This window comes from Mobula birostris, chromosome 11, assembly GCF_030028105.1.
Source record: "Mobula birostris isolate sMobBir1 chromosome 11, sMobBir1.hap1, whole genome shotgun sequence".
Lineage (NCBI taxonomy): Eukaryota > Metazoa > Chordata > Chondrichthyes > Myliobatiformes > Myliobatidae > Mobula > Mobula birostris.
In genome coordinates, this window is record NC_092380.1 from 12,460,773 (window position 1) to 12,484,694 (window position 23,922).

General features: G+C 51.7%; 1 protein-coding gene and 1 long non-coding RNA gene across 7 annotated transcripts in view; one reads left to right on the plus strand and one right to left on the minus strand.

Annotated features, from left to right (window-relative positions):
* Positions 1-23,922, minus strand: part of LOC140204822 (pleckstrin homology domain-containing family A member 4-like) — a 73,984-nt gene that overhangs the window by 36,370 nt on the left and 13,692 nt on the right. For 5 of the 6 annotated variants that reach the window (XM_072271655.1, XM_072271654.1, XM_072271651.1 and 2 more), the window contains exons 4-10: positions 23,591-23,663; positions 20,987-21,087; positions 19,688-19,800; positions 17,085-17,534; positions 5,325-6,390; positions 4,753-4,836; positions 3,671-3,784 (exon numbers count right to left, since the gene is read on the minus strand). In XM_072271655.1, the coding sequence (XP_072127756.1) occupies positions 3,671-3,784; positions 4,753-4,836; positions 5,325-6,390; positions 17,085-17,534; positions 19,688-19,800; positions 20,987-21,087; positions 23,591-23,663 (2,001 nt within the window). The remainder of the gene's footprint in view (positions 1-3,670; positions 3,785-4,752; positions 4,837-5,324; positions 6,391-17,084; positions 17,535-19,687; positions 19,801-20,986; positions 21,088-23,590; positions 23,664-23,922) is intronic. The other variant, XM_072271656.1, reaches the window with a different exon arrangement.
* On the plus strand, positions 47-10,181 carry LOC140204825 (uncharacterized). Its single transcript, XR_011887713.1, has 3 exons — positions 47-555; positions 3,130-3,272; positions 10,096-10,181. It is a non-coding gene; the product is annotated as an uncharacterized lncRNA (long non-coding RNA).

Below are 23,922 nucleotides of genomic sequence, written 5' to 3' on the forward strand. Positions count from 1 at the left end.
CTGTAGGAAAGAGCTGCCGTCAGTGTCTCACTCTCTCACCCTGATCCGGTTCCGCTCACACCGAGCAAATTACTTTACAGCTCTCACTGGTCTGCACACCGTACTCTGAGCTTCCGTGCCACCTTTAATCTCATCGCCCCTCTAAAAGGCTGGCTTTATTTGTCACATGCACATCGAAACACGGTGGCTGGGGTTCTGCAGCAGTCCGTGATCTACAGCTACAGCTCAAACTACGGTTCTCCGCGAGCCGCGGGTTTGCGCATTGACCACGAGGGGTAGCACTTCGATATCTCCAGGTGCGGACTGGAAGACGTGCATCTTCAGGGAGCAGTTCCTCGCCGATTTTGCCGACTGAAGTGTTGTGGGACACTGGGGCCGCGGACGGTGTGCGTTGCTGTCGGCAGGAGGCTGCTGTACTCCGGCGACCCCTCTCTCCCTCCCTTAATGGAGGGCGAGACCCTGCCGGTCCCCGGGTCCAGGAGCTTGGAGAAGTGACGCGGAAGATTGTGACATTGGATGCAGCGAGCTGCTAGTCTCCGGCTGTCGTTATCGCTGGTGAGAGAGAGCCTGTCTGAGATACCAAAGTGCTGGATCAAACTCTCTTTGGGGGCTTTTGCTATTGCTTGCTGATGGGGGGCGGCAGTGCACCCACTTGTGCAAGTGACGGGGGGGGGTGGGTAGGAGAAGGCCGATGGTTCTGCCACTGCTTGTACGTGGGAGGGGGAGGAGGATTCGGGGATCTGATTCATTCTTTGGGTTTCATGTTTCGTGGATGTCTGTGAAGAGTAAGAATTCCAGATTGTATACTGTACACATTCTCCAATGTTAAATTGAACTTGGTAAACCATTTGACCATCGAGACGAGCATTGTTTGCGTCACTGGCCAACACAGCCCGAGGACGTGCAGGGGTCACTATGTTTCCGACGCCACCGTAACATGCTCACAGCTTACTAACCGCTACTGACCCATCTTTGGAACGTGGCAGGAAACTGGGGCACGCGGAGGGAACATACGCATCACGAGGGGAACGCACAAACCTTCGACAGGCAGCAACAGGAATAGAATTCCAACTGCCGGCACTGTAAGCTGTTAAACTGGCCAACGTGCTACCATGCCGTGGAAAACCTAAAGTAATGTTGCTCGAACAACAGGAATTCTGCAGATGCTGGAAATTCAAGCAACACACATCAAAGTTGCTGGTGAACGCAGCAGGCCAGGCAACATCTATAGGAAGAGGTACAGTCGACGTTTCAGGCCAAGAACCTTCATCAGGACAGAAGAGTCTCGGCCTGAAACGTCGACTGTACCTCTTCCTATAGATGTTGCCTGGCCTGCTGCGTTCACCAGCAACTTTGATGCAATGTTGCTCGATATTTTTCTGTTGATTTTCTACTGTTCTAACCATCCCAGTGGCCCCTCCCCAAAACTCTGCCCAAGGTTTGGTCCCCACCTCCCCATGGTAACCACGTACCCCTCCCAGCCCCAACCCATCCCAGATGTCTCTTCTTTTTCTCATCCTAGAGAAAACTATTCAACAGGCTACAAGGCCTCCTTGAGCAATTGGATCCTCAATATCCTCACTTGCAGATCCCAGTCAGTTCAGCCTGGTAACCCACAATCTCCACCAGCACAGGTACACCACAAGGCTGTGTGCTTAGCCCCTGCTCTACTCGCTTTATACTTAAAACTAAGCACAGTTCCAATGCCATATTTAGGTTTGCTGACGACACCAGTGTTGTGGGCCGTATCACAGGTGGTGACGAATCAGCTTATAGGAGAGAGACTGAAAATCTGCTGAGAGGTGCCACCACAACAGCCTCTCACTCAGTGTCAGCAGGACCAAGGAGCTGATTATTGACTTGAGAAGGGGGAAACCAGAGGTCCATGAGGCAGTTCTCATCAGGGGATCAGAGGTAGAGAGGGTCAGCAACTTTAAATTTCCTGGTGTTAACGTTTCTGAGGACCTGTCGTGGGTCTAGCATGCAAGTCCAATTATGAAGAAAGCACGGCAGCAAAACCAGTTTCTTAGAAGTTTGCATGTCATTTAAAGGGGAGGGAACGTCGACTCAGACCATGAGGGGCCTGTGTCGGGCATTTTCATGCCTTACAAAGCGCAGACTGGAAGTCTGTGTGGGGCGCCACTCCTCGCACAGACTAGAGCAATGTGTGATTAAGTGCCTTGCTCAAGGGCACAAACACGCTGCCACAGCTGAGGCTCGAACTAGCGACCTTCAGATCACTAGACGAACGCCTTAACCACATGGCCACGAGCCCAATATGTCATCTAAAATGTTGGCTAACTTCTATAGATGCGCAGTGGAGAGTGTAAGTCTGATTACATCACAGCCAATATGGAAACACCAATACCCTTTAAAGCCTACAAAAAGTGGTGGATGCAGCCCCTGTCCATCACGGGTAAAGCTGTCCCCAACATTGAGCACATCCACTTGGAGCGCTGTCGCAGTAAAACAGCATCCATCATCAAGGACCCCCCCCCCCCCCAACTGTCTAGGCCACGTCTCTTCTCAATGCTGCCATCAGGAAGAAGAAACAAGAGCCTCAGGACCCATACCACCAGCTCCAGGAAGAGTTATTACCCCTTTATCATCAGGCTCTTGAACCCGAGAGGCATGTCAACAAATACACTCAAAAACTTCTATAGAGGTACAGTGGAGAGCATCCTGACAGGCTGCATCACTGTCTGGTATGGAGGGGCTACTGCACAGGACCGAAAGAAGCTGCAGAAGGTTGTAAATCTAGTCAGCTCCATCTTGGGCACTAGCCTACAAAGTACCAGGACATCTTCAGTGAGCGGTGTCTCAGAAAGGCAGTGTCCATTATTAAGGACCTCCAGTGCCCAGGGCATGCCCTTTTCTCACTGTTACCATCAGGTAGGAGGTACAGAAGCCTGAAGGCACACACTCAGTGATTCAGGAACAGCTCCTTCCCCTCTGCCATCCGATTCCTAAATGGACGTTGAACCCTTGGACACTACCTCACTTCTTTAATATACAGTTTTTCTGTTTTTGCACATTAAAAATCTATTCAATATACATAATTGATTTACTTGTTTGTTTATTATTATGTTTTATTTTAACTATTTTTTTCTCTCTCTCTCTCTCTGCTAGATTGAACTGCTGCTGCTAAGTTAACAAATTTCACGTCACATGCCGGTGATAATAAACCTGATTCTGATTCTGAACTTCACTCACCCCAACACTGAACTGTTCCCACAACCGACAGACTCGCTTTCAAGGACTCTCCATCTCAGGTTCTCGATATTTATTGCTTATTTATTATTATTATTTTTGTACTTGACCAGTTTGTTGTCTTTTGCACGTTGGTGTTTGTCTGTCTTGTTGGGTGAGGTCTTTCACTAATTCCATGGTGTTTCTGTGCACTTACTGTGAATCTCAGGGTTGTGTTTGGTGACACATATGCACTTGATAATAAATTTATTTTGGACTTTGAGAGAAATCCCAAATATATAGAGCAGCTCTAGAATCATTCTGAGATGTGCTTCCTGGAGTGCCAACTATTTTCTTCTCCATCCCTCAAACATTCCCTCCACCTCCCACTCCCTCCCTCCTATCCTCCTCCCCACTGTCCCACAGTGCCCCCCCCCACTCTCCCCCCACCGTCACTCCTTTGACCCGGCAGTGTGCTTACGTTGATGGAGTGAGCGATGGACAGTCTCCTGACTGACGGCACCAGGGGCGAGAGGCAGGCTCGGGGTGAGGGCGGAGGTCGAGGAGGAAGCTGGGAGTAGCTCGAACTGGTTCCCTGTAGGAGGCAAAGTGGGAAATTGAGGGAACTCACTGAGAGAGCGCCACAACGGAGTGGCAGACATAAACGGAGGCTCCTCAGGAGAAACTTACTGCTCTCGATACCTCTCGCTCTTCCTATAAAACGCGACGCTTTGACCTGCAGTGTCCTTGCCTGCCTTGGCTTCCCCCTCACATGTCTTGGTCACTCTCTTTCCTGGACCCACCACTGGAGATTACTCAGTCCACGGGCTGTTCCTCCAGAGGGTCACAGTCTACAGGCTCCACCCTCAGAGGGGCCACAGCCCCCAGAGCCTGCCCCTCTGGTGGTCACTCAGTCCCTAGGCTTCACCCCCGAGGATCAAAGTCCCCCAGGCCCCATCCTCAACTGGTTACTCAGTCCCTAGGCTCCGACTTCAGGGGAAAACAGCACCCAGGCCTCATCTCCAACTTGTCACTCAGACCCCAGGCTCCGCCCTCAAGGGGATCACAGCACCCAGGCCCCACCCCCAACTTGTCACTCAGACCCCAGGCCCTGCCCTCCAGGGGTCAATGCCCTGAGGCTCCACCCCCAGGGGGGTCACAGCACAGAGGCCCCACCTCCAAATTGACACTCAGACCCCAGGCCCCGCCCTCCAGGGAGTCAATGTCCTGAGGCTCTGCCCTCCAAGGGTCAAAGTCCTTACTTTGACCTCTCCCGGGTAAAAGTCCACAGGCTTCACCCTCCAGAAGGTCACTCATTACACAGGGTCCACTCCATGGGTCAAGGACTAGGCTCTGGCCCCTCCCCCCACCCCAGCTCGCTCTCCAGGGGGTCCAGAAGTCCCGCCTCTGGGGCTCCCCCCCCCAGGGGTCAAATTCCCCAGTCTCTGCCTCCCAGCACCTTCTATCCTGCCTCGGTCTCTGCCCCTCAGTACCAGCCCCTGCCCCCCCCCCCCCCCCGCAGCTCTGGCCTCAACGTCCGCAGACCGAATCCTTCCGACTCACCCTCGCAGCCGACAGTCTCAGAGTGCTGCCCAAACCCGAGCCCACCGGCAGAGGTGGAGGGTACCTGGCCCGGTGGGGCGGAGGCTGCCTCGCGTCGCGTCAGGGAGAGCAAGAAGAGGGGGGCACAGGGTTCGACAGAGGCGTGGGTGTCCAAGCAAGGTGGAGAGAAAGCAGGAGACAGACAGTGGGTGCAGGGAGGGAGAGTGAGAGAGAGAAAGAGAGGGAGAGAGAGAGAGATAGAGAGAGAGAGAGAGAGGGGGGGGGGAGGGGGGAGGGAGAGAGGAGGAGAGAGGAGAGGGGAAGAGAGAGAGAGGAGAGAGGAGAGAGGAAGAGAGGGGGAGAGGGGGAGAGAGAGAGGAAGAAAGGGGGAGAGGGGGAGAGAGAGAGGAAGAGAGGAAGAGAGGGGGAGAGAGAGATGGAATCGTAGGGGTTGGGGTGAAGAAGGGAGACAGAGAGGGACAGACAGACGATGACAGAGAGAAGGAGAGAGAAATGGTGATTTATTCAGTAGGTGATGAGCTGAGTCTAAGCAAATTCTAAACTCGTGACGAACGATTCATCTACTTCCTTACCCGGAGTCGACACAGAGACCTGTCGCTGGAGTGGTCCCTGGGCAGAATGGCGGCTCTGTCCACGGGGCTGTGGGATCTGTAGAGCGGCCTCGGGCTGGGTCTGTAACACCGGCTGGGCAAGGTGGCCGTCAGACCTTCATGGTCCCGCTCCTCTGGAGCCCCCAGGGTCATCCTATCCACCGGCCCTGGGGACCTCTGCTGGCTCCTGAATGCGCTGTGAGGTCTTCCCGAGGGGAAGGCGAAATGGTCCTCGCTGGGCAGCACGTCGAACCGGCCGGCCGGAGTCTGGGGCCTCGAGGGGTGTCTGCTCTGGGCTTGTCCCCGGATGCTGGCGGGAGAGGCGGCCATGTAGTGGTCCCAGGGACGGTCCCCGGCAGGCGAGGGCGGGGGTCTGAGGGTTCCTGCCATCAGCTGCGGGATCTGGAGGTAGCCGTTTCCCACCGGCAGCTGGGACGGCAGCACATCGATCCTCCCCACGGGGGTGTGAGGCCTGGTCACGGATCGGTGGGAGGAGTGAGACAGGGCGGAGTGGTAGAACTCGTCCGGAGAGCTGGCCTCCACCACCTCCAGAGTGTCCCGGCCCCTCGCCGACCACCCGGGCAGGGGGCTCAGAGAGGCCGGCGGAGACAGGGGGGAGGCCGAGCGCTCCAGCGAGCCCCGGGATGCCCTCTCAGACGGGCCGCCTGCTAAGCGTCGGCCGCGCTGCCCCGCCAACAGGATCGTGTACCGGTCATCGGGCGTGAGTGTCCGGTGCAGGACCTGGTACCGGGGGGTCTCGGAAGTGGCCGGGAGGGAGTTCGACCGGTAGGAGGTGATGGACTGGCGGCAGCCGACCTCCGGGCTGGGGCTGGCTGCCGCGGGCACCGGCTGCCACCCTCTCTCCTCCCCCGACCAGCCGCCCACTTTCTCCCCCTGCCCCAGACCCGCCTCGCTGGGCACCCGCTGCCGGCTGCTGCCGATCGGCGTGGAGCGTCCGGGGTGCAGCTGGGAGTTGACAGACGATATCGGGTATCCGTCGATCAGACACTCGTACACGTGGCCGGACTGGGTCGTCACCAGGTATTGCCTGTTCCAACACACAACACAAGCGCTTGAGAACCGTCTCCGTGATGCCCACGGGCTGGCCAGCATCACACCGAACACAGAGCAGTACCGCTCCGTATTCTTCAACGCTCAAAGTAAATATTATTAACAAAGTACACCTATGCCACCAGAGATTCATTTTCTTGCGGGCATACTCAGTAAATTCAAGACCCATAATGGAATCAGTGAAGGGCCTCACCCAACAACACGCACACACAATGCTGGAGGAACTCAGCAGGGCAGGCAGCGTCTATGGAGAGAGTTTTGGGTAAATTGCAGCGTCCCCCAGCATTTTGTGTGTGTTGCTCCGATTTCCAGCATCTTCAGATCTTCCCTTGGTTGTGAGACCCAACAGGACGGACAAACAACCAATGTGTAAAACATAAAAGAGTAAATAAGCAAACAAGAACAAGAGATGGAGAAGTGAATCTGTAGGTTGTGGGAACAGGTCACTGGTGGAGTGAGTGAAGTTATCCTCTCTGGCTCAAGCCTGAGAGTTGAGGGGTGATAACTGCTCCTGAACCTGGTGGTGTGGGTCCTGAGGCTCCTGTACCTCCTTCCTGATGGGTGATGGGAGTCCCTGGTGTTGGACACTGCTTTCCTGAGGCAGCGCTCCGTGTAGATGTGCTGGATGGCGGGGAGGGTGTTACCCATGATGGACTGGGCTGTATCCGCTACCTGGTACTGGCCATTTGGCCCACGATGTTGTGCCGACACTGTAACCAAGATCAATCTAACCCTTCCCTCCAACGTGGCCTTCCATTTTCTCTTTCATCCGTGTGCCTAAGAGTCTCTAATAATCCCTGATGTGCCTGCCCCTACCACCACCCCTGGCAGCACATTCCACACATTTAACATGATGTTAAAAAATCACCCTCGATATCTCCCTAAAATTTCCTCCTCTCACCTTAAAAGGATTAGGCATTACCACCCTGGGATAAAGGCTTTGGCTGTCCACTCTATCTATGCTTCTAATAATTTTATACACCTCTATCAGGTCACCTCTCATTCTCTTTCACTCCAGAGAAAAAAGGCCTAGCTCGCTCAACCTATCTTCATGAAACATGTTCTCTGAAGCAGGCAGCATCCAGGTGAATCTCCTCTGCACCCTCCCTAAATCTGCCATATTCTTCCTATAATGTAAAAAAAAGTTGAAAGGTTCACTTTATTGTTAAAGCATGCATGTACAGTCTAACTCTGATATTCGCCTTCTCCAGATAGCCACGAAATACAGAAAAAACCATGGGGGTCATTGATAGGAAAGACATCAACTCCCCTCCCTGCATGAAAAGGAAAAAGAAACTAAACTTGCATATCCCAAACCACCCCCATCTCCTCCCTCCCACAAAAAAAAACAGATCGCCCACACAGAAAATGGCAGCCAGAACACCAAACCCCTCCCTTGCACAAAAACCAACAGATTGCCCACCTGTAAGACGGCAGCCAGACCATCGAAAATCCCAGGCCCCCGACACCCTCCCTCGCAAAAGAAAACAGCAACAGCAGCACCAAACTGAACTGAGGCAACCAAAACTGAACATAATACTCCAAGTGTGGTCTAATCAGAGATTTATAGAGCTGCAAAATTACCTCGTGGCGCTTGAACACAATTTGCCAACTAATGAATTCCACCACACCACAACACCTTACTAATTTGCACAGCAACTTCGGGGGAATCTATGGATACGGATTTGAAGATCCCACTGTTTCTACACACTGCGAAGAATCCTGCCTCTCACCCTGTATTCTGCCTTCAAGTCCAGCGTTCCAAAGTATATCACTTCACACTTCTCTGGATTGAACTCCAGCTGCCTCTTCTCAGCCCAGCTCTGTATCCTAACAATGTCCTGTTGTAACCTATGACAAACTTCTACACTGTCCACACGACACCCCCTTTGTGGCACCTTCCTCAGCCGCTCTTCCCCTTCCTCATCCAAGTCACAAAGAGTGAGGGAGGGGTCCCAGGACAGATCCCTGCGAAACACCATGAGTCACTGACCTCCGACCCAGTGATGGAGCCCCGCACGTAAATGCAATCGTAAGGAAGGCTCGCCAGTGTCTTTACTTTCTTAGGAGGTTCAGCATGTCACTGACAAACTTCCACAGATGTTGTTGAAAGTTTCCTGACGAGTTGTATCAGAGTCTGGTATGACAACGCGAGTGCTCGGGGACAAGAAGCTGCAGGGATCACGGGCACGTCCCTCCCCACCATCGGCAGTATCTATCTGCAGGAGGTGCTGCCTCGAGAAGGCATCAAAGATCATCTTCAAAAATCCCCACAGGCCATCTTCATCTCCATTTTCCCACAAGCAGGAGGTACAGAGGTGTGACGTCCCACACCACCAGATTTGAGAACAGCTGCTTCCCTTCAACCATTCAGTTCTTGAACCAAGCAGCACGACACTAATGACTGCAGTTTAGCAAAACTGTATCACCTTGATCACTCCGAACCTTCTTTCTCTTCTAATTATGAACAAAAAAGTTACAATTAAAATAATAGATTGTGAAAAAGAGAAATAACAAGGCAGATTTCATCTACTGTTCAGAAATCTGATGGCAGAGGGGTAGAAGCTGTTCCTAAACCATTGAATGTGGATCTTCAGGTAACAGCTCTCTGATGACTGTAATGAGAAGAGGGGTTGACATGGCTGGTGAGGGTCTTTACTGATGAATGCCGCCTTCTTGAGGCGCCACTTTTTGAAGATGTCCTCCATGGTGGTAAGGGCCCCTGTTGGATCTGCAGCCTCTTTCAACCCTGGGCATTGGCACCTCACCAGGCGGTGTTGCGGCCAGTCAGAATGCTCTCCACTGTCCATCTGTAGAAATTTGCTAGAGTCTTTTGGTGACGTTCTCCTCAAACTCGTAACGAACATCTTATGGGACACGTCTCCTGTTGTCCCTTGTAGCCCATGGATACGTGTGAAGTGGCCGCTTGAGCAAAGCCCTCAAGCGATTGAACTTTGAGAGTCCAGCACAGGAGTTGCCAGCCAGAAGTCAGCGTAGGGTGCAACACAGGTAAGGTCAAAACTTGGTGTCACTGGAGGACAGGGACTGGAGTCAACACTCTGCGAAGATCACCAACGTAAAGCCCTCAATACTTTAACCATTCAGAAGTTGTCACTCAACCATCAGACCCTGTGGGCAACAAGGTCTCACGCTGTACAGCAAGTGTAGAGACAGTTCTGTCCGATTTATCCATCCGTTAATCAGCTGCAAACCATTTAGTTATATCATTTGGTGGCCAGTCAGCGGGAACAAGCCACTTACACCGGTCGAACCAGCTCACGTAGCAGTTAGCTTGACGCTATTGTAGCTCGGGGCATTCCAGAGTTCGGAGTTCAAATCTGGCGCCGTCTGTAAGGAGTCTCCTCCCTATGGAATGCGTGGATTTCCCCCTGGAGCTCTGGTTTCCTCCCACAGTCCAAAGATGTACCGGGGAGGTTAATCGCACATTGTAAATTGTCCCTCGATTAGGTTAGGGATAATTGGGTTTTGGGATTGCTGGGGTGGTGTGGCTCGAAGGGCCAGGAGGGCTTATTCTGTGCTGTATCACTACGTAAATAAACTGCAGATGCAGGGAAATCTGAAATGGAAACAGAAAATGCTGGGAAACTCAGGCAGGGTGTCAGCAGAGAGAAGCAGATTTAATGACCTTTCCGATGCCCACAATATTGCTTCCTCTCCACAGACGCTGCCTGCCTTGCTGAGTATCCCAGGCTTCTTCTGCTTCCGGTTCTGCTGCTCATATTGGGCAGTGAGCACCGGCAAACCAGCCGTGACCACGCTCTGTCCGTGACCCTCAGCTGCCGCGTGGAAATTGCACCCGAGCCGACTGGAGCTAAAAACGCGAAGCCGGAGGAACTCAGTTGGTCAATAGGCAGGGAACTGGAGAGTCAGCCCTCCAACCATCCAGAGGAAGAGCTTGACCTAAAACGTCGATTGTCGGTTTTCATCCACGGACGCCGCCTGGCCTGCCGAGTTCCTCCAGCTGTCCTGACAAAAGGTCTCGGCCCGAAACACCAACTGTTTACTCTTTTCCTCAGATGCTGCCTGGCCTGCTGAGTTTCTGTGCCATTTTGTGTGTGTTCCTCCAGCTGTTTGTTGGTCCAGATTCCAGAATCTGTGGTCTATGTGTCTCCCAAGATAGATAGAACATAGAACAGTACAGCAAAGTGCTGTGCCAACTTATACAAACCTATTCCATGATCAATATAGTCCCTTCATCCTACAGAGCACATAACCCTACTTATTTCTTTCATCTAAGAATCTCAAAAATAACGCTAACAAATCAGCGTCAACCACCAGGAACTCGCCACTCAATGTGTGGAAAAAAAAACCTACCTTGGATACCTCTCCTAAACTTTCCGCCACTCACCATAAAAGGATTTCCTCTGGTACTGGCCATTGCTGCCCAGGGATAAAGGTGTTAGCTGTCCACTCGATCCATGCCTCTTATAATCTTATACACCTCTGTCAGGTCACCCCTTATCTTCCTTCGCTCCGAAGAGAAAAGCCCTAGTGCGTTCAACTGTTCCTCACAGGACATGCTCTCTAACCCGTGAGTAACACCTTGGGAAATCTCCTCTGCAGCCTCTAAAGTTTCTACATCCTTCCTATAATGAGGCGATCAGAACTGAACACAATTCTCCAAGTCTGGTCCAACCAGAGTTTTATAGAGCAGCAGCATTGCTTTGTGGCTCTTGAACTCAGTCCCTCGACTAACGAATGTCAACACCTATTATACCTTCTTAACCTGCACAGCAATTCTCAGGCTTGATCTCTTTGTTATTCCACAATGCTAAGAATTCTGCCATTAACCCTGTGCTCTGTCTTAAAGTTTGATCTTTGGAAGTGAATCACTTCAATCTTTCCCAATTCAACTCTGACCACCACTTCTCAGCCCAGCTCTGCACTCTATGTCCCACTGTAACCCGCAATAACCTACACTACCCACAACTCCACCGCCTTCACGCCTTCTGCAAACTTACTCACCCAGCCTTCCACTTCCTTGTTCAAGTCACTTTTTGAAAATCATAAAGTGTAGGCGTCCCAGAACAGATCCCTGTGGAACACCACTGGTCAGTAAACTTCAGTCAGAATACGTCAGAACCCAGGTACACCAAGGAAGCTAAGGTACCGGTGACCCCTGTTTCCATCCAGGGGGTCAGTGTGGACATGGTGGAGGATTACAAATACCTGGGGATACGAATTGACAATAAACTGGACTGGTCAAAGAACACTGAGGCTGTCTACAAGAAGGGTCAGAGCTGTCTCTATTTCCTAAGGAGACTGAGGTCCTTTAACATCTGCCGGACGATGCTGAGGATGTTCTACGAGTCTGTGGCGGCCAGTGCTATCCCGTTTGCTGTTGTGTGCTGGGGCAGCAGGCTGAGGTAGCAGACACCAACAGAATCAACAAACTCATTCGTAAGGCCAGTGATGTTGCGGGGATGGAACTGGACTCTCTCACGGTGGTGTCTGAAAAGAGGATGCTGTCTAAGTTGCATGCCATCTTGGTCAATGTCTCCCATCCACTACATAATGTACTGGTTGGGCACAGGAGTACATTCAGCCAGAGACTCATTCCACCGAGATGCAACACAGAGCGTCATAGGAAGTCATTCCTGCCTGTGGCCATCAAACTTTACAACTTCTCCCTTGGAGGGTCAGACACCCTGAGCCAATAGGCTGGTCCTGGACTTATTTCCTGGCATAATTTACATATTACTATTTAACTATTTATGGTTCTATTACTATTTATTATTTATGGTGCAACTGTAATGAAAACCAATTTCCCCCGGGATCAATAAAGTATGACTATGACTATGAAGGTGGTGTGGCTCTACACCTGCTGTTATACCACCCTGCTTCCTCGCCCTCCATTCCTCTCCACAGGGATCGCTCCCTACGTGACTCCCTTGTCCGTTCATCCCTCCCCACTAATCTCCCTCCTGGTACTTATCCTTGCAAGCAGAACGAGTGCCACACCTCCCCCTTCACTGCCATCCAGGGCCCCAAACAGCCCTTCCAGCAGAGTCGACACTTCACCTGTGAGTCTGCTGGGGTCGTGTACCGTGTCCGGTGCTCCCGGTGTGGCCTCCTGTACATCGGTGAGACCACTTCGCCAAGCACCCACTCTGTCCACCAGGAAAAGTGGCATCTCCTGGTGACCGTCCAATTCAATTCTACTTCCCATTCCCATTCTGTCTCGTCAGTCCACGGCCTCCACTATTGTCACGATGAGGCCACACTCAAGTTGGAGGAGCAACACCTTGTATTCCGTCTGGGTAGCCTCCAATCTGATGGCATGAACATCAATTTCTCAAACTTTTGGTAACTGTCCTCCTGTACACCATTTCCCCATTCCATTACCTACCCTTCCCTTTCTTCCATGGTTTTCTACCCTCCCCTTCTCCAGCCCTTTATCTCTCTCACCTATCAACTTCCCAGCCCTTTACTTCACCTCTGCTGGTTTCACCTACCACTTCTTCCTCCCCCCTCCCCAACTTCTTGCTCGAAATTCTCATCTTTTTTTCCCAGTCCTGCTGAAGGGTCTCGGCCCGAAACGCCGACTGTTGACTCTTTTCCACAGACGCTGCCTGACCTGCTGAGTTCCCCCAGCGTTCTGTGTGTGTTCCTTTGGATTCCCAGCATCCGCACATTTTCTCGAGTTTCAGTATTCAGTGAGTTTCAACGAGGTACCGGCTCTTCTGAACTGCGGCGAGCACAGCCTCAGACCCATTGGATGGTCCTTGCACGTTAACCCTTTCACTCCGAGGATCACTCTTGTGTTTCCCTGCGACCCCTCACCCTGCTTCATCATCCCTCGTCCCCACTCCTTATCCTTCCCACCCTCTCATCTCCCCCACTCCACATCGCTCAAACCCACTCCCCTCGCCCCTCAATCCCGCTCCCTCATCATCTTTTGTTCACCCTCCCCCAACATCCAACCACGGAACCCTGTCCCTCGGTTTTCGGGGAAGGGCTGTGCGTTAGGAATTCCCCGGGACAGGTGAACTCGCTGGAACATCGTGCACCCTGCCCTGTCGAGACGTGGCCAAGTGCCAGTGTTAATGGTTACTGCGGGTGCTGATCAGTCAGCAGTTCCTCCGGGTTAATAGTGACCTTGTTCCCCACTCTCCGCTCTCCCAGACCGACCGCTACCTTAATGATTGACCGGGAGCCATCACAGTTCAGTGAACCGGGTAACCAATTAGCCCTCACTGTTTACAGGGCCCGCTGGCACACGTTGTGCGCTGTTTACAAACAAGGCTCAGAAACCGCCCTTTAGTCTCCTGCGATGCCATGCGCCTCCGTCCCAGATACCAACAGAGGGCTGGCGCGGCGGGGAGAGCCGCTGCCCCACGGCCCCGGAGACCCGGCTGCGAATCTGGAACTCGCACCTTCTCCCTGTGACCGTGAGGGTTTCCTCCTGCGCGCTCCAGTTTGCTGACACTTCCAAAGTCGCCTCTCTTCCTTTTCTTCACTACGCTCTGGCTAAAGAAATTCCTCCTCATCCCTGCTGTAAGCCATTAAACACTCCCCGGTACGTCAATCCTGTCCATCTCCGGATCATTCTTGTTAACCTCTTCTGGGCCCTTCCCAACGCCAGCACATCTCCTCCCCGATAAAGGGCCCCAAACTGCTCCCGAAACTGTTCCTGTGCCATACTGATCTGCGCCCCATATAAATGCGAGGTTCTCCACGCCGGCGGGAAGACTACAAACGCAAAGGATGGACAACAATTGCAAAATGTCCGTGTACTTGAAGCCGAGTCAGCGGACCGGCACAGTGAGTCATCAGGAAGGCAAATGGAAAGTTGGTCTTTGTCAGGCCTTTATAAGCAAATCAGGGCTTTTCTCTTCAAAGCGAAGGAGGATGAGAGAGGTGACTTGACTATAAGTTGAGAAGAGGTACAGAGGTACTGATAGAGTAGATTACCAGGGCAGAAATGGTTAATAAAGAGGGAAAAGTAAGGGGGGGGAGAATTATGTCAGAGGTTTTTTTTATATACACAGAGTAGTGAATACCTGGAATGCATTACCAGGCATGGTGGTGGAGGCAGATACATTAAGGGCATTTAAGAGACTCTGAAATAGGCACAGGCACATTCGCCGGCCGCTGATGTCGCGGCGTCCACACCGGACCTCGAGGCAAATGATCCCGGGTTCGAATCCGGCCGGCTCCTTGCACACTTTCCATCCGTGCTGGGCTGGGCCTCGGGCTAGCAACTTGACCTCATAGAAACAGGGCAAACACCAAGAAGATGGCAAAAGTGCCACCTGATGCGCCACAGGGCGCGAACAGGAACAACAGCAGACGGGCACATGGAGGGCTAGAGGGAGGGAAGAGTTAGTTTGATCTAAACGGTCGGCTGTCCTATGTTCTATAGTGTACAGAATTATTTTTGTTTCAGAAATCTACAGCACATTACAGGCCCTTCGGCCCACAATGTTGTACTGACCATATAACCTACTCTAGAAACTGCCTAGAATTTCCCTACTGCATAACCCTCTATTTCACTAAACTCAATGTATCTAAGAGTCTCTGAAAAGACCCTATTGTATCTGCCTCTATCACCACCACTGGCAGCGCATTCCACACACCCACCGCTCTCTGTGTGAAAAACTAACCTCTGACATCCCCTGTACCTACTTCCAAGCACCTCAAAACTATGCCCCCTTGTGTTATATTTTATTATCTTACTCGAATTATATTTTGTTAATTTATTTATAATATAACATTGTGGTTTATGGGCTGTGTGTGATATTTGTTGCCTGGGTGCACTGTGGTCCGGAAGAAAGCTGTTTCATTTGTCTGTATACACCTACAGTCAGCGGCGGGAAGTCCTGCTACAACCGCGGTGAGCCCTGAGACCACAGACGGAGTAAGCTGCGTGGATCTCTGGGGTCTCCACCCTTGAGAGCTGTGGAGGCCGCGTCACCGAGTCGGGACAGGCGGAGTTTCTGCCAGGGGGCAGCGGACGGGAAAATGGCGGTGGGGTTGGGTGGGAGGGGGTTGGCTCTAGACGGCCCCGCCCTGACTACACAATTCGCAGCTGTTAACACACTGAGATCTGCATGTCAGGCCACCGGGAACTCTCAGGTCGTCTGCAATCTCCAATCTCCAATCTCACTTTCAGGATATCACTGACACTGGCTTGCACCTTCCCCTGTACTCCGCACCCTCAAGTCCCGTCCGACTTTGCTGACTGGGTCAGAGGGCACGAGCTGTGAAGAGAGTTTGGAGAAACTAGGGTTGTTTTTTCAGGAGCATCAACCCAACGGGACAGCTGGTAAAGCTAAAGAGAGCCGAGGCAATAGACAGGGGAGCGAGAATTTTTTTTTAAAGCCAGGTAGAAAGCCAGAGGTCCCATTTCACGTGGTAGGGGAAAGGTAAAGGAGACACGTGGGGTCAAGCTCCGTCAGACAGAAAGTCTCGGGTGCATGGAACGGGTTGCTGGGGGTAGACACAAAGGAAATGTTTAAGGATCTCAGGCACGAGAAATCTGCAGATGCTGGAAAGCCAAAGCAACACACACACACACACACACACACACACACACACACACACACACTCATTCTCTTCTCTCTCTCTCTCACACACACACACTCACACACTCACACACACACATACACTCTCTCTCTCACACACACACTCACACACTGACACACACACACTCTCTCACGCACACACACACACTCACTCACACACTCTCACACACACATACACTCTCTCACACACGCATACACTCTCTCTCACACACACTCACACTGACACACACACACAAACTGACACACACACAGACTCACACGCTGACACACACACTCACCCTCTCATTCACACACACTCTCACACACTGACACACACAGACACACACACACAGACTCACACGCAGACACACACACACACACAATGCCGGAGGAAATCAGCAGGCCAGGCAGCATCTACAGAAACGAGCGAACAGTCGGGTTCCGGGCCGAGGTTCCTCACCGGGAGAAGGAACCGGGCCGACGGGAGCCCCCAGGTTCCTGGCTATCGTCACCAGGCAGCCACGACTTTGACCATCTCGCTGGTCCCGATGAAGGGTCTCGGTCCGAAAACGTCAACTGTCGACTCTTTCCCACAGATACTGCCTGGACTGCTGAGTTCCTCCGGCATTGTGTGTGTGATGTTTAAAAATCGGTCAGACACCCAAACTAAGGGATATGTATCACGTGCAGGCAGGAGGATTTAATTTAATCTGACATCATGCTCAGCACAGTCATTGTGGGCCGAATGGCCTCTGCTGGACTCTACTGTTTTGCACTGTCATCAATTTAGCGCCGACCCAATCAGTTCATCTCCGACCGGGACTCTCAGTGTCCCGGGAGCAGTTAGTTAACTTTTGGAAAAGGATCTGGCGCTTTCCCGGTGTATACGACGAATGAACTCTTCCCGGGCTTTCAGCCGGGTACAGGTGTCGATTTTCAATGACAAACATTTTCATCTTCACGAAGATGGCGAAGTTTGTCATCGGAACATCGGTTAAAGTCAAGAGCGGTACAGTACCCGGCTGGAAACCCGGGAAGAGTTTGTTAGTTAACTTCTAGTTTTAACCGACCGAGACCAGGGACATATACTGAATAGTGCTTGAACTCTGAACTTGGAGTTCAGCGAGTTTTATCGTCTACTTACTCCTCCTCGTCTCCTGCCGCTAGTTCCTCCTTCTGGGACTGAACCCACTGCTCGACGTGAGACAGCGAGGTCTTCCTCAGTGGCTCCACGGCGCCGTCCTCGGGCCTGGAGTTCCCTTCGAATCCGAAGACCATGCTCTGGAACGCACTGGTGGGAGTGGGGGGCGGGACGGCGCCGTTCCGAGCGGGAGGGGTCACCCGGTCCAGCGAGATGGTCAAGGACGGGGCCGCCTTGTGCCGGTCGGCAGGAACCTGGGGCTCCAGTCGGCCCGGCTCCGGTTCCTTCTCCTGCATCTTGTCCCAGGGGTCCGGCTGCGAGAGGTTCGCGATTTCCAGCGACTCGGCGCTTTGGGCACCGGTGTACTGCTGGAGGCCGGGCTCGGTCAGGTCCTTGTAGCTAGAGTACCGGCGGTCCTGGGGAGCGGGCTTCGAGGACTTGGCCAAACAGGTGCTGCAAGGAGATTCCAAACAAGAGCGTGAATAAGTTCATGGCGACAACAAAAATTACTAGATGTTTGCAACAGCCCCTCACCACTCTTAAAGAATGCGTGTGCATGTCTTATACAAGGATTGACTGAGCGAGCTGGCGCTTCTCTGGAGCGAAGGAAGATGAGAGCTGACTTGATGGAGGTGTACAAGGTGATAAGAGGAATAGATGGAATGGAATAGGAGTTCGGCAGGAACTAGAAGGGCCAAATTGGCCTGTTTCCGTGCTGTAATTGTTATATGGTTATATAAATGGTTAATACCAGGGGGCATAATTTTAAGATGATGGGAGGAAAGTGTAGAGGGGGTGGCAGTCAGAATACCACCACCAGAGATCCCCACCACCCAGGCCATGCTCACTTCTCGCTGCTGCCGTCAGGTAGAAGGTACAGGAGCCTCAGGATTCGCCCCACCAGGTTCAGGAACAGTTACCACCCCACAACCATCAGGCTCTTGAACAAATATATACTCAATTATTGAGATGTTCCCACAACTAATGATCTCACTTTAAGGCCTCTTTATCTCATTATCCCATGTTCTCACTACTCATTGCTGTTTATTTATACTGGCATTTACACCGTTTGTTGTCTTCTGCGTTCTGGTTGATTGTTCATTGATCCTGCCGACAATTACTATTCTATTGATTTGCTCAGTAATGCCCACAGGAAGATGAATCTCAGGGTTGTGTGTGGGGACATCTTGGACTGTGTACAGCGTTGACGTGCTTTCCTGAAAATAATACTTTGTGTGGAGCAACCTGGTGTCCACGGGCCCCTCGGTTAATGGCGGGGGTCCATGGCGTAAAAAAGATTGGGAACCCCTGGTGCAGTGAAGATTTTACCGGATCAGCTCCTGGGGGGTGGGGAGGGCAACTCTGTCAGCAGAGGAGAGAGAGACTGGTGAATGCAAGTCTCCATTCTCCACGGTCTCTACAAGAATGAGAGGAGATGGTATTGAGGTGTACACCAAAAGGATTTACAGGTAGATGCGGGGGGGGGGGGAGTGTTTCAGAGAAGTCCAGAATTGGTGGGTGGGGGTACTTAAGATGGAAAGGAGAAGAGATTTCTTCCGTCAGCCAGCATAGTGAGCTGTTGGAATTCCTTACTCAGGAGGGGTATGGAGACCGTAACTGGTAACATTCAAGGCAGAAATCAGATCTCTAAGGATTAAAGGAATGTGGAGGATGTACAATGGGGAGAGTAAATGACCCTGCCCACCTATTCTGGACGTCAGGAAAATCCCCCCTCCTGTCAAGCCCTTTAGGATCGGACTACATTTCAATGCCTGAGATAAGAGCTTTACCAATGGTGGAACAGACTCAATGGGCCAAATGGCCTACTCCTGCTCCTGGTTTTTTTTATTGTGTGTACAATGAAAGGGTGTGGTCTGGACAGGGGGAACCGGGATTCTGTATGGTGGGAGTGAGAGTAGTGGGTTTTGTCCAGATAGTTTAGACGGAACAAGGATTCTGTACGCAGGGGTGAATGTGATGGGATTGTATACCAGGAACGGGCAGGAAGAGGCTTAGTCTATTTGGATTCTGGACAATGGGAATGAACGGGAAGAGACTTAGAATCTGAACAATGGGAATGAACAGGAAGAGGCTTGGAATCTGAACAATGGGAATGAACAGGAAGAGGCTTGGTCTATTTGGATTCTGGACAATGGGAATGAAAGGGAAGAGGCTTGATCTATTTGGATTCTGGACAATGGGAATGAAAGGGAAGAGGCTTGGTCTATTTGGATTCTGGACAATGGGGATGGATGGAAAGGGGCTTGGAATCTGAACAATGCAAATGGATGGGAAGAGACTTGGTCTGTTTGGATTTTGGACAATGGGAATGGGCGGGAAGAGGCTTGGACTATTTGGATTCTGGACAATGGAAATGGGCAGGAAGAGGCTTGGTCTATTTGGATTCTGGACAAGGGCAGTAAAAGGAATGGGATTTCATCCAGATAGATTCCAGGAAATCCTAGTAAAGGGAACAGTTTAATCCAGAGGGATTGAGTACCATGGGAATTAACAGGATGTGGTTTGATCCTTTGGCATTGTGTCAAGACTACAGTGACAGGACAGATTTGGGACCTTTCCGGTGCTTACAGTGTCTTTCTCCTTACCTAGCGAACTCAGATTCTGCTCGTGCTGACTGGCTCATGGCCCTCATCCAACCGTTCATGTCCTCCTGCGTGTCAGCACTGAAGTAGTACGTCCTCATTCCTGGATGCTCGGCCTGGAGACAGGAGCAAATCACAAATCAAACCTCCCTCCTACTCGCCGCCCTTGCCACGTCCCCGCGTTCTATCGCCACTTCTAGCTTGGAGGGCGATTGGCTGGGATCAGCTCTCTGCATCGTCTCTGCCCACCGAGCGAAAAACTCTCAGTAAAAAAAAATAAATTCCCACTGGTGGGATCTGCTCCGCACTGCTCTGTAATCCCGGTACCTGTCCGTAGGAGTTATTGGGACCCTCTCCCACAGGAGGTCCAAACTCCAACTCAATCTGGAGGGATTCTATGGAATGGGATGGGGTTTGGTCCATCAGGAATCTGCAAAATGGGACCCTTATTGCCCCATGACATGATGTGCTTGAGACTGAGGATTTGGGCCTACTCCGGCTGCTCTGGGATTCAGGTCTTTGGAATTTTGTTCGGAATGCTGTTGTTTGCATGATTTTGTTTTGTTTTCCCTTTTTCTCTGTGCATTGGGGGTTGGTCTTTCTTTTTTTATTGGGTTCTTTCAGGTTTCTTGCTTTGTGGCTGCCTGTAAGCAGACAAATTTGAAGGTGTATAATTTATACATTCTTTGATAATAAATGTACTTTGAATCCTTTAAACATGGAGGGGGGGAGTGGATCAGAAGGATTCCATGGAATGGGGGTGTACAGAAAAGGGATTCTGTACACAAGGAATGATCAGGATTTTTGTAAACTGGGGATGAATGAGGTGAGGGTTGGACTATTTGGATTTTGAAGAAGGAGGGTGAATGGAATTGGGTTTTACCGAGAGCATTGGGTGAACAGAACAAGGTTCAATCCGGTGGGATTCTGTGGAATGGGAATAAATGAGGTAGGACTTGGACTTGGTCCGTCGGGAATGTGTAAAATCCGGGAAGCAGAAATACTAAGTAGCAACAACTCATCCCACTCGCTGAGAGATCTGGAATCAGGAGGGGCGTCTCTGAGATGGTTCAAACGTTGCTGGGGTGAAAGTGATGGGGAATTTTGGGACCCCCCCCCCCTCCACATCCCCGAAATAGGGAGGGTTGTTTCAGATTGGCCCTGGTTACATAGACACTCAGTTCCTGGAGGGTGGTGAATGAGGAGGGGACCCGATCCATCGGCCAGCACCCTATAACCCGGCCAACTACCCAACACCGACCGCGTTTCCAAATACAAACCAAATTCCCAATCGGTCTGCACCTTAAAGGCAAACTTCCGGGCCTTCCGGTCCTGCGGATCAATAGCAGAGATGGTATAGCTCGGCATCAGAATACTCCCCAAAATGCGTTCCTCCCGACTGTCTGTGGAGCACAAAGATCAGGGAATCAGCAGCTGCAGGTCCTTCCTCAACACTTGCTGACGGTGGGAGCTTGCTGTGCATAGATTGGCCACTGGCTTTCCTGCAAATCTCTCCCCCCCGCCGCCACCCACCGTCTCCCTTGCTGGTCTCACCTATCACCCGCCAGCCAGTACTCCTCTCCCTCCCCCTCCCCACATCCTGGCTTCCTTTCCAGTCCTGATGACGGCTCTTGGCCCGAAACAGCGACTGTTCATTTCCCTCCATAGATGCTGCCCGGCCTGCTGGGTTTCTCCAGCGTTTTGTGTGTTTGTAGCTCCTGGGGATATCCTCCAGGGCAGTGGATATTCACGTTGTGCGCGGACAGGACTGCGGAACAAAGTCCTGGCCACAGTACAACAGGCATCTGAGACCCTTCTCCCCCCACAGAATGCATTCAGAGGTACTACACTCAAACAGGCCCTTTGGCCCATCAAGTTCGTGCCAGTCTCACTGGTCCTGCCTGACTCACTTTAATCTCCCCACAGTCCTATCAACACCCCCCCCACCCGATTCTCCCCTCAACCCCCCCCCCAATTATCCACCATTGGGATGCAGGAGGAAACCCACACGGTCACAGGGGGAGCGGGGTGGAAACGTGCAAATTCCACACAGACAGCACCGAAGGTCGGGATCGAACCCACGTGCCTTGGGCTGTGAGGCCACTGCTGTACCTGCTGCACAGAGCGAAGACGGCCGGCAAGAACAACCGTCCAGTCTCAGGGCTCTGGCTGACCGCATGGCCAACTCCCGCTGGACGCCCCTTCAGGAGGGTCTGGTGAGTTGGGGGGCAAGTCGGAGGAGGGAGGACGAGCGGGGAGTGGGCTGGGATGGCAGGCAAGCAGCATTCTTGGGGTTGCGGTGGGAGGCAAGGCGTGAGGGGGGTGGTAAAGGAGGGGTGGGAGTGGCAGGAGGCGAGTGGGGGAAGGAGAGAAACAAGCAGTGAGTGGAGACTGAGAGAAGGAGGGGGTTTAGGTGGCTGGTTTGAGAGAGGGTCCATGTGATGTGTGTGTGCATGTACATTGTGCAGACAATTTCTGTGTTACAGAGCATTGCGTTTCTAGAAAACAGTCTATCGCAACTTGCCCAACGCGAATCCGCGTGCGTCAAGGCATGGTTGAGAAAAAAGTTTATTTTCATAAAATCATAATTTTTCCTAAATCCCATGTCCCAGATTTTCATGGTGATTTGTGGATTCTGTGAGGCTGAATTTGTGTAACCTGTAATGCAATAGCACAACCAGATCTGGGTGTTCTTGTACATCAGTCACTGAAAGTAAGCATTCAGGTACAGCAGGCAGTGAAGAAAGCTAATGGCATGCTGGCCTTCATAACAAGGGGAATTGAGTATAAGAGCAAAGAGGTCCTTCTGCAGCTGTACAGGGCCCTGGTGAGACCACACCTGGAGTACTGTGTGCAGTTTTGGTCTCCAAATTTGAGGAAGGACATTCTTGCTATCAAGAGAGTGCAGCATAGGTTCACAAGGTTAATTCCTGGGATGGCGGGACTGTCATATGTCGAAAGATTGGAGCAACTGGGCTTGTATACTCTGGAATTTAGAAGGCTGAGAGGGGATCTTATTGAAACATATAAGATTATTAAGGGATTGGACACGCTGGAGGCAGAAAAAATGTTCCCGCTGATGGGTGAGTCCAGAACCAGAGGCCATAGTTTAAGAATTAGGGGTAGGCCATTTAGAACAGAGTTCAGGAAAAACTTTTTCACCCAGAGAGTGGTGGATATATGGAATGCTCTGCCCCAGAAGGCTGTGGAGGCCAAGTCTCTGGATGCTTTCAAAAAAGAGATGGATAGAGCTCTTAAAGATAGTGGAATCAAAGGTTATGGGGAGAACGCAGGAACTGGATACAGATTGTGGATGATCAGCCATGATCACAGTGAATGGCGGTGCTGGCTCAACGGGCCAAATGGCCTACTCCTGCACCTATTGTCTATTGTCTATTTCCTGTAGATACACTGTACCACACACAAAATGCTGGAGAAACTCAGCACATCAGGCAGCATCCATGGAGAGGAATAAAGAGTTAACATTTTGGGCCACAATCCTTTATCAGGACCGGAAAGGAAGGGGGCAGATGCTAGAATAAGCAGCAAGCATGAACGCTGAAGGGCAACATACACACAACACTGGAGGAACTCAGCAGGTCAGGCAGCATCTATGGAAAAGAGTAAACAGTAGACGTTTAAGGCCGAGACCCTTCATCACTTCATCAGGACTGTGTGTGTGTGTGTGTGTGTGTGATGTTGCAAAGTTTCGTCCCCTGTAGTCTTGCACTTACTCGCTGTTGAACCAGCACTAAGTGACACCAGGTGTAAACCAGCCACCCTAGGTTAAAGAAACCACACAGACGTCCTCCCCCCCTCAAAACTGGAGGGGAAGTCAGTCAACCTCGACCTCGAGGGACGGCCTGAGGAAGAGAGGGGCGGGGAGCAGTTTCCAGGTTCAGTTACCTCGGTAATAGAAGAGACAGAAATCGGACAGGACAAACCATCTTCTCTTCCACAGCTTCAGCCCAGAGCTGTCCTGAAATGTTGAGAGAAACAACATGTCTCAGCGAGAGGTGGAGGGGAGCTTCCCTTGGGGTACAGTCCCTGAAATAACAACTCTCCCTAGGGTACAGTCCCTGTGACATAGACTCTCCCTGGGGTATGGTCCCTGAGACATAGACTCTCCCTGGGGTATGGTCCCTGAGACATAGACTCTTCCCAGAGTATGGTCCCTGAGACATAGACTCTCCCTGGGGTACAATCCCTGAAGTAGCAAATCTCCCTGGGGTATAGTC